At 30.5% G+C, this 10741-nt stretch overlaps 1 protein-coding gene across 2 annotated transcripts; it reads right to left on the reverse strand.

The window, feature by feature from the left end:
- Positions 1–4519: 4519 nt before the first annotated feature.
- LOC132731348 (transcription factor VBP-like) lies at positions 4520–9679 on the reverse strand. Of its 2 annotated transcripts, XM_060717515.1 has the most exons (5): positions 9523–9679; positions 9219–9405; positions 8809–8990; positions 7561–7757; positions 4520–7337 (listed from the first exon to the last, which is right to left on the reverse strand). In XM_060717515.1, the coding sequence occupies exons 3-5, from the start codon at positions 8948–8950 to the stop codon at positions 6756–6758; spliced, it is 921 nt and encodes a 306-aa protein (XP_060573498.1). In that variant the 5' UTR covers positions 8951–8990; positions 9219–9405; positions 9523–9679; the 3' UTR covers positions 4520–6755. The 2 variants fall into 2 exon arrangements, with proteins under 2 accessions (XP_060573498.1, XP_060573499.1); XM_060717516.1 differs by lacking the exon at positions 8809–8990.
- Between the last annotated feature and the right edge of the window lie 1062 nt (positions 9680–10741).

Below are 10741 nucleotides of genomic sequence, written 5' to 3' on the forward strand. Positions count from 1 at the left end.
AAAAATTTAAAAATTTTTTTTATTGACTCCCTTCCCGGGTTTTTTGGAAAAATCCCCAAAATTTTTGGGGGGTGAAAAAATTCCACCCCCAAAAAACCAAAAAAACCAGAGAAAAGGAAAACTAAAAAGCCTCCAACAAACAGACCCCTAAAATGGTGGGATTAAAAAGGGAAAAAAACTTTTCATTGTAATTTCCCCATAAAAAATTTTGGCCCCTAAAAAAAATTGAAAAAAAACCCTTAAGAAAATTTAAAAAACATTAAGAAAAATTAAAATTTTTGGTTTAAAAGAACCCCACAAAAGGGAAAATTAAAAAGGGTTTTTTAAAAATTTTAAATTTTTGGGGTTTTCAGGGTTTTGGGTTTTAAAAAAGGGTTTGTTTTTTCAATTATTGTGATTAAACTTTCCCTTTGGCCAAAAATTTTTTGTTTTTTTTTTTTGCCAAATTAAAAAATAAATTTAAAAATTTTAAAAATTTCATTTAAAAAAAATTTTCAAAAAAGGGAAAAATTAAGTTGGAATTTAAAAAACAAAGGTTTTTTTTTATGAAAGGACACTTTTTTAAAAATATTTCAAAAAGCTTTTCCCCCCCCAAAAAAAAAAAATTTCCCCCTTTTTAAAATGAACAAACACCCAAATTTCCTTTAAAAAAAAAATTAAATTTTTAAATGTTTTTGGGGGGGAAAATGACCCTTTAAAATAATTTGAATTTTCCCCTTTTTTGAAAATAAATCCCCCTTTTAAACCCCCCATATTTAAAAATAAAAAACTAGTCAGTTTTAAAGAATATTTTTGAACAATTTGGGTTTTTTTTTTAAAAAAAATAAAAAGTTTGGGGATTTTTTAACATGTAGTTTAATATTTTAAAAAAGTTCCCAATTTATTTAAAACATTTACTGGCCCCAAACCCCCAACCAAAATTTTAATAATATAAAAAGATTCATTCCAAAAACTGTTTTTTTATTTAATTTTTTAAAACTTAAATTTGGGGTTTAAAAAAAAATTTTTTTCAAATTCCCCTTTTGTTTCCCTTTAAAAAGGGTTTTAAGTTAAAACTTTTTTAAATTTCATAAATTTTTTTTCCCTTGAAAAATAATTTTCTATATCATTTTTTAAAAAAAAAAACTTTTTTTAAAGGGGGGGGCAAAAAATGGGGAGCAAAAAGTTAAAAAAATACCCTTGAAAGGGGAAGAAAGAAAAAAATCTTTAGGGAAAAAAAAATGGGGGAAAACCCACAAACCCACAAAATGAAGGTGAAAAAAAAATACAAACCCCGGGGCAAAAAAAAAACTGCTTTTTCGGGGGGGAGAAAAGGAGGGGGGAGGGGGGGAAAAAAACCTGGGGTGAAAAAAAAAAAATGAAAGGGGGAAAAAACCCGGGGGCCCCAAAAAAAAACTTTAGGGCGAGGCAGAAAAGGGAAAAGGAAAAGGAAAAAAAAGAGGAAAATTAGGGGGAAAAGGAAAAAAAAACAAAAGGGGAAAAACCCTTCCCCCCCAACCCGAAAAAAAAATTTTGAAACTTTTTTTTTTGAAGAAATGTTTAATTTTTTTTAAAAAGCTTTTAAAAAAATTCGTTTTTTAAACGTATTTTAAAAGGTTTTACCCCGAAGTCCCCCCGCCCTTGTTTTCCCCTAAAACCCAAAAAATAAAAAAAAATTGGGCATTTTTTTTGAAAATATTGGTTTTAAAAAGGGTTTCTAAAAAAACTGGGGGATTTTTCCCCCCAAAAAGCATTTATTTTATAAAAAAACCTTTTCTTCTTTCAACCTACTGAAAAAAAAAGCCCCTTGTTAAATTTTTTCCTTGTTTTTATTGAAAGGGGAAAAATTATTTAAACAAAATTTTTATTATTTTTTTTTTTGCAACCCCTTAGAAAAAGCGGGCCCAAATAAAAAATTTAAAAAATTTTAAAAAGGAAAAAAAAAAAAAAACTTTTTTTTTTTACCTTTTGGGTTTTTCTAAAGTAGTTTTTTTTGGGTATTTAAATTTGGGGGAAAACCCGTCCCAATTTTTTTCAAAAAAAATTTCCCAACCCTTTCCCCTGTTTTAAATTGGGGCAAAAATTTTTTATTTAGTTTCCCCCGAAAAACTCATCTATTTTTAACCCCAAAACCCTTTTTTAAAGGGAAAATTTCTTTTAAACTTTGGGAAAAATGAAAATTTTCCAAGGGCCCTTTTTTAAAAAATAAAAGATATTTTTAAACCTTTTGTGGGTTTTTGGAAAAATTTCCAAAAAGTACCCAATTTTTCCCAAAAAATACCCCCCTTTTTAAAAACCTTTAACCTTTTTAAAGGTTTTTTGGGGGTTTGATGTTTTTAAAAAAAAAAAATTTAAAAAATTAAAAACCCTTTAAAAAAAAAGGGGGCAAACCAAAGGAAAAAAAACAGAAATTTTAAAAAAAAAAGTAAAATGAAGAAGGATTTTTAAAAATGGGGGTTTTCCTTTTTTCAAAAAGTCTTTTAAAAACCCCCAAAAATTTTAAATTTAAATGCCCCCCAATTTTAGGGTTTACCCTTTTTTTAAAGGAAACCAAAAAAAAATTTAAAGCTATTTTATGGAAAAAAATTTATTTGGTAAAAGGGAAACCTTTAAAAATAATGTAAATTTTAGAAAAAATTTTTTTGCATTTTCCTTTTCCTTCCAAAATTTTGGGGGCCCAAAAGGTTTAATTTTATCCCCCCCATAGCCTTTTAAAAAAAAGAAAAACCTTTGGGTTTCCCCAAAAAAAAGGGCTTTAAAATTAAAAAAAAGAATTTTCCCCAACCTCCTTCCCGGGTCCCCCCCCAAAAAGAAGTGAGGAAAAAATTCAAAAAAAAAAAATAATTTTGGTCTAGTGGTTTCAGGGGTGATAATACGTTGCCAATAGAGACACAATTTCACACAATGTTCTGCCAAAATAAATTTTATGGCCTGCTTTTTGTTTAATAGATGGCTATGGTTGTTACATTGGTAAGAATGAAGATTTTTTTTTAAATGAGCTCCAAGGATTGAAGCTCCCTGTGCATTGTCATGTCAACAATGCAAAGTAGGCTTATTATTTCTTATCAGATTGTTCAAGATTTTGCACTATGCATGTATAAGTCTATTTAAAACTGTAAACCTGTTGGCAGTGCCATTTACTCTAACCCATGACTAAGAATTATTTCAGAGACCACTGAATGATTCCAGTATGACATTCAACAAACAATAATTACTGTCATTGTTCATTCATAGAAAAATTCCTTTATGTTGCACTTTATTTAACAATTCAAGGAAATGTTGATTTTAGGGGTGGTGGTCACCGTTTCAAATAATTTTTGTTTTGTTTCATGACAGTAAATTTTCCTTGATGCTATTTATTCACTAAGGGATAAATTTGGCTAAAATGTGGCCATAAAATATAACAACAGGGAAGAACAATGTGATATTTGCACAGCTTCCATTTTTACGAGAAGATCCGTCCATCCAGCACTGAATGTCCACTCTGTGTCGGGTCCATTACTTAATTCGTCTTTCACAGACAGATTTGATTGACATCAGAATTTGAAACTTTGTACACTTGTTCGCAATCATGCCCAAAACCTGTACACAGAAGGAGATAACTCAAGCATTTTGACAGGATTATGCCCCTATTGCGACTTACTAATTTACGTTAAAGTTTGTGTACCACCTCAGATAATTTCAAAGTCCATCAACATAATTATGGCTTTGGAGACTTTGCACACTTGATTATGTTTTTACATCACACCGACACAGTATAGGTCATTTGGCAGTGTTCCAACTTTACTGGTGGAGGTAGACCTCAAATGCCCTTCCGTGCATTATTTCAGGCACTAACGGGCACCTGAGTAGAACCACCGATGTTTCTTAAACTAGCTGGATAGCTTCCTCACATGAAAGAATCTGAAGTCCCTGTCGGGATTCGAACCCACAGCGTTGAGCAAGTGGTTTGAAGTCAACAACCTTTACCACTCGGCCATGGACGTCCCATTTGGACACTTGATCACCCATCATAATCTCAACCTGTGTACAGATGGAGGTCTCTTTTCCAATATTATGTCCCGCCATGCTGTCTCATTATTGTTTACATTTGTGCTGTTATTTTAAATTCTTCATACTAATGACAGAGTTACGACCCGAATAAGCATCATCCAGATGGACTGACATGCATACACTGAAGGTGTAAGATTCCTACAATACAATCATCCCTACAATATCACATAAAATGCTTAAGTTCAGCAATGATTTACCCATTAGTTCATGAGGTTTAAAAAGGTCCTTTATATCTATAGCTATAATGATCCTGAGAAAGGGACATTTAGTAGAACAATGCAAGTGGTCAAAAAAATATTACACATCAAGTAAATTCAACTAGTAATTTCAAAGAAAGCTATAGTTTGTGCAAGTTAACAGCCAAGTATCCCCTCCCATTCTTAAGTTACATTCTGTCCAGCTTAAACATAATTTTGAGACAGAAATGAAAGAAGAAATCAATATCTCCATTATCATGGCAGAACTAAAATAGAGAACATCAAACTGATTCAGAGTTTTAACGTTTTTTATTCTTTTTCTATTCATCATACAAAATGCATGGAATATCTTCAATTATAAAATAAATTGCATACTAGATAGTAAAATAGGTCAATATTTATCAAAATCAAAGTACAAAATGAATGTTAACCTGAACAGATATGGTATTGATATTAACTATCAAGAAAATGTTGATGGTAAAGTTTTCCCACAATAAAAATCTAACTTTGTGATATAAAACAATAACAAACATAATAAATCATGAAACAACAACTTTCATACAAAATATGCAAATAACCTAATTAAATAACTGTATTTAAACTTATATAAAATAAAATTATGACACATTCAATGACAATTATACAGAATCCAATTATTTGTTAATCAATAAAATCTATATCTGTACAAGTTTTGTATGTAATTAACAATTTTCTGCTCATTCACAAATAAAATTTAAACTTTGAAGAAAACTGTATCAAGATCTATTACTTCTTTTTCCCTTTATAATTTTAGTAAACGGATGTCTGTAAATCTTTTAATTACCCTCTAGTTAATATCAACTGAAAATCCTGATTTGTACCCATTTGTTTTGTACTATAATAAATAACAGTTATCAAACATAACAATTTTAGTGGATAATCTCAATTGTCAATTAATAAGGTTAGTTGAATATCAGCATCTATAAAAATTAAAATCAATTAACAAATTATTATAATTTCTATATAATCACATTGTGTTATTTTATTCAGATTTAAAAACAGTTATAATAAAGTTACAGGGACTGCATAAATATCAAGTATAAAGCTCCAAGGTTTTAAACATATGTGCCAAGGAAGCTTTTCAACATATCATAAATAAATATATATCACTAAAAAGTAAAGTATACTAAATTTAGCACTTCATGCATTTTTACTAGAAACCCTGTGAATATAGATACACAAAAAATGTACCATCACAAAAAGACAATTTAAATAAATCAGGTTTTTAAGTTCATTACAGATGTCTTTTTCACTATAAAATAAACCCGTAAAATTTGTCTCTGGTTAAGGTCAATTTTTGAAAATTGCTCTTTTTTTTCCAAATATTAAATGAAAGAAAATGAGTATGGCTCAGTTTTTAAACACTTGAATCTTACATTAATTTCATACTGTTTATCAAACTGAATTTCATTATACTTACAAATCAACTTTTTGATGTACATAAACAGTATTTAGGAATGCCACAATCATATGAGAATTAATTCAATTTATGAACAAGTACAAAATCTCAACAATGCATGGTTCAACATGGGTGTATACCTTTTTAACTAACATGTATATATTCTTTAACATTTCTTCAACATAAGAAAAGGAATCAATGACAATGCATCATTTATTAAATATATGTAGAGGATATTGAATGAGTGTAAGTTCAATACTGAATTTATGCAACATGTTCAATAAATTTAGGAATGAACCTACACAAATATAATATTCTATTTATCGCATACCCAAAATAAAGACTGCTTAAAGTGAAAAAGTAAAATATTTTCATTGACGCACCTATAGTGTAACACTGCATATCTTTACACTATAATTGTATAACGCAAATGATGTCAAATCAAAATATATGCACGGACGTGCAATACCGCTTTTAGTCGCAAAAGCGGCACAGGTATGTGATGAAAAAAGATTAAAAGACAAAACAATACATACATGTTTGTGTTTTAATATAAAAGTGTAGAGTTTCAATAAAGAATCTGAGATATTAACAATTTACTACAACACTTTCTTACTGTACTAACATAGCGATCAATTCAAACTTGAATTATGATTAAACTATACAAAATTTCATGTTACATTAGAACATTTTTTTGCTTGTTTAGCGTTTATTATCTTTTTATAGCAGGATTTTTACCTTTTATATTCTTTTTTTTTTGCTATTTTTTCATACATGAATTTCTTCTTTTTTTTGCTATTTTTTCATAGATAAATTTCATCAGTCACACGACGACTTATCCATAAGCAATCAAACATCAGAACAATAAAATTTCTTTTATCTATAACTAAGAAATGTGACAAACTCCATCTTGCCCTAAATTATAAAGAAAGATCCTTAAAATTTGCCATTTTTATGAATGAACTGAACACATATCAGTCTACAAAAAATAGTAAGATAAAAAATTATCATATTCCATCAAAAGCTGTTTAAAATATCATTTTAATTCAAATTGCTTAATAACTTAATTATTTTCAGCAAAAGTTAATTTATTTGTCAGTCATCTTCTTTATCAGCATAGCCTTCATGGTTTTGGCTAGGGCCTCTAACTCGATGATCTTCTTCCTTAAAGTCTCGTTCCTAGATTCTAGATCATTAGCTTCTTTGTCCATTTCAACAAACTTTTTCTTCCTGATCTGTCTAGATCGTCGAGACGCTTCGTTATTTTTGTCACGTCTCTCCCGATACTTATCGACCCCATTTGGTGCTGATGTCACCTTTGACCGAGTGGTCGATGTTTGCTTTGATGCTTTAGAAGTTGTGACTTCTTCTGCCAACTTTGGCTTCTTTGTTACATAGTCGTGATCAACAACAGTGCATTCCACGCCAAAGTTTTGATCTACAACTTCAATAACAAAGTCGTCATTTGACACCTCCTCATACTCCACACGCTTGCGTTTCCGAGGTGATGAAATGTTTGAGGAGACTACTTCTGGGCTTACTTCAAATACAATTGGTTCGGAGTTAAGATGGTCAATTATTCCAGAGAAGTCCTCAGGGATATTCTCCTTCACTTTACCATTGTTAACTCCAGAATCGATTGCAATGTTGGATCCTTTCAGGGAATTCTCCTGTAATATATATCAAAGAATTGTCTGAGTCTCAAAGCAAAACTGGAATCCAGTACTCATAAAATTAATAACAATCACTGAATCACAAACAGATATATCAATTATCATATGTCTGAGTAAATGTTCTTGTATTTAATATCTTGATATTTTTTCTCCACTTTCTGAAAAATTTAATTATTATCTATAAGTTTTAATAATAATAATAATAGTAATAAAGACTTACCGGCAGGAGAAAATTTGAAAGATCCACAAAGCTGTCCAGATAGTCTTCCTCGCTGAGGTCAAAGGGCATATCAGCAATAATGCCACCCAAGTCCTCATTGGGCTCAAAGCCCGGCATGCTGCCTATATCCATTTTGTTAATGTCCAGTACAGCAGGTTTCGAGGCTTCGCTGGCAAAAGTTGTATTGCCAGCTTTAACTGTAAACGAAACATAAAAAGAATGTTAAAAGCTGTATACTGGTGTAATGCTAGAATAATCTACCTTATATTTAAGAATAACTATGTTAGTTTAGTTTTTGTTTGTGTAAAAATTATTTTTTACAAAGGTGATCAAGAATTGAAAACTATACTTGTATATTCATTCACCTTTTTTTCCTTCTACAAGGCATTAAATTTATTTTCTCACTGATGCATGGGGTGCAAGCAGCAAGAAAATAGTACTCCCCAACTTTTCAACCAAGTGACCAGAATACTTCAATTCATTTCAGCTAACCACTAAGAAGTCAGGCATTAATTACCATCCATCACACCACAGGTAAAATATCACATCTCAAGTCTAATACATTTTAAAAAATTATTTTTGTATGATGCAATAAAAAATCAAAACTAAGGTACAAGTTCATAGTATTTTTTCCATTTTTAAAAATTTATTCCATTTTTATGTTTCTCCGAGTGAATCCAATCAACTTTTGTATAGCTAATACGGTTATGAGGAGAATATTCATGAACACTTGCAATACTAATGTCTATATTTAGATTCAAGAACTAGGTCAAATATGATGAAATAAGGTGCAATAGCATACATGTCTGTTTTACAAATCCAAAAATCAATAGTACTATCTGTACTTATAAAGTAGGTCAGATATAAAGTAGGTGAAAAATATTCTTAAACAAAACTATGGTTTGAAGCTTTCAAAATAATGATTTCAGACTGATCTAAACTAGGTCTGAATAAATCTGTTATAAAAATCAATACTCCAGCCATAATCGTAACAAGGTATTTAGACATTTTCTGTGTTTCATACAGCAATATGACACAATTACAAATTGTTTTTAGTTAAATCATGGTTTTAAAAAGAAAGATATTGATATAAATGATTATATATGTACATGTATTGGATAGATGGGAACCAGACAGACACACAATTTGATTCAAGACTTGATTAAAAATTTTGGTTTTCACTATTAAATTACATTTTTACAAGCAATTTATGATATAACTTCAAAATATTATTTAACAAATATTCACCTGTGTCAAACAGGCCACTCGTCTTCTGTACCGAACGTAGTGAATTCTTTGAACTGTTCGTTGGTGATTGTATGAATCTCATCAGCGAACAGTCCAGAAACCTTCCCTTCTCCCTCGATGTCCAAGTAGTCGACAAGTTCATCAAGGGTATTCGGAACAATCTCCCCAGCTTCCGAGTGGCACTGTCAAATTTAAACAAGATGTAATATTAGTTTAATGAGATTGACTGACAGACAACTTCAAAACGACCTAATATAGGGCTAAGGCATTTCATATGCACAATGTGTTCTATCATTAATCATACTGTATAGATATAGCTAGAAATATTCAAAAACAACTTTTCTACATGCCATAGATCACCTGTCAAAACACGTGGGCGTGTCAAATTTATTTTTTGAATAAAAAATTACCTGTATTTCCTGGTCACAATACATATCAACAAAGTCCTTAGGTAGCTCCGTCGTGGTAACGGTGGTAGTAATGTTGAGAGTATCAACAATCGTCGTACTAAGGCTGAATCCGCCTTCCAATATGGCTCCCTTTGTGAAAGTTTTTGCTCGGCTTTTTTGCCTTGCTTACTGGCCTTTGCCCGTTTGGCTGAAAACATAATTTGACCAAACTTACTTTCAACATCGAAAAGGAGTAATATATTAAATTGTTGGAATATATTCTAAATAGTTTGATTACGGAAAATAACTTGACAACTTTTTTTACCTGGTTTGAATGTCCGTTCCTTCTGTCTACATTCGTTCTAATGACTAAAATTTCACATTGCCGTATACTTATTGTGCAATAGTGTGTCTATAAATAGAGATAACGTAGTGTCATAGTACAAAAATAGGTACAGTGCTGTGCTTTAACCAATCAAACGTCCCCGATGTTACTTGAATTCTAAAAATAACTCGTCGGCAAGAACGTCACCTTTGACCAATGTAATTGTACAAGGTGCGTTATTAATTTGTTATTATAGATGGCGCTACGTGTTGCTGTTTACCAGATTGGTCTCCTGCATATGAATAATGAACTGCACCAGAACAGGGAACCAAGTTCACTCCACTAAATCCGTGAACATTTAGTGCTGGGTATCAGTGGGGCCTTACTCAGGACGGATGACCACTTAGCATATAGAAAAACAAGAACAACATAATGACCACCTTTATTTTTTTTATCAACAGTGATAACAATATAAATGAATATCTATAAAAGTAAATGTATTTTTAATTTTTGAGTAGTAGTTTATATCTTTTAAGTGGTAGTTAATACTTGCCTTGGTGTAATTGAGATATGTCGTGTGTAAATTCAAATCTCAATCTTTCAGCAGTGCACAATATTTTAACGAATTTGTTTCACATTGAAATATATATGTGAATTAGGTGAATGAGTTTCCTGTCAAGTTGTACTCTTCTGTGCTGTTGACTGTGTTTTTCTACTACCCTATCCTGGGACACAATGCTGTCCCAGCTCTATATCAAAATACCGTCCTATATTTCAAATTTTTTTAATATTTTAAGGTGAATAAAAAATTTTTTGGTTTTTCGGCTTTTCCCTATTGGGTTAAAATTTTTATTTTCGCCCTTTTATTTTTGACGGTGGGGACAAAAAAAAGGGGGTTTCACAAATAAAACCCGTGTTAATTTTTTGTATGCTTTTCCCAAAACCCTTTCATGAGGGTCACAAGTTTGGAAAAAATTTGGTTAAAATTAAATCATCTGCATATTCAACTTTTAAAAAAAAAAGGAAAAACTTTAATTACCCAAAATTATTTTTCCATTTAAATTGGTTTTTCACAAAATTTTGGTAAAAATTTGTTTTTTTTGGTAAATTTTTTTAATTTTTTTTAAGAAAAAAAATATGAAAAAATTTGGAATTTCCCCTTAAAAGTTTTTTTTTTGGTAACATTTTTAATTTTTTTTAGTTAACCCTTTCCCTCATG

Source organism: Ruditapes philippinarum, unplaced genomic scaffold (genome assembly GCF_026571515.1).
Source record: "Ruditapes philippinarum isolate M1 unplaced genomic scaffold, ASM2657151v2 ctg3681_1_1_1_1, whole genome shotgun sequence".
In the NCBI taxonomy this organism is placed as follows: Eukaryota; Metazoa; Mollusca; class Bivalvia; order Venerida; family Veneridae; genus Ruditapes; species Ruditapes philippinarum.

Coding starts and splice junctions, on each gene's coding strand:
- LOC132731348 (XM_060717515.1), bottom strand. CDS start 8,950: ATGAACTTGTCGACTACTTGGACATCGAGGGAGAAGGGAAGGTTTCTG. Junction 7,758..8,808: donor GAGTGGCCTGTTTGACACAG/GTGAATATTTGT, acceptor TTTCGTTTACAG/TTAAAGCTGGCAATACAACT. Junction 7,338..7,560: donor TTTCAAATTTTCTCCTGCCG/GTAAGTCTTTAT, acceptor TATATATTACAG/GAGAATTCCCTGAAAGGATC.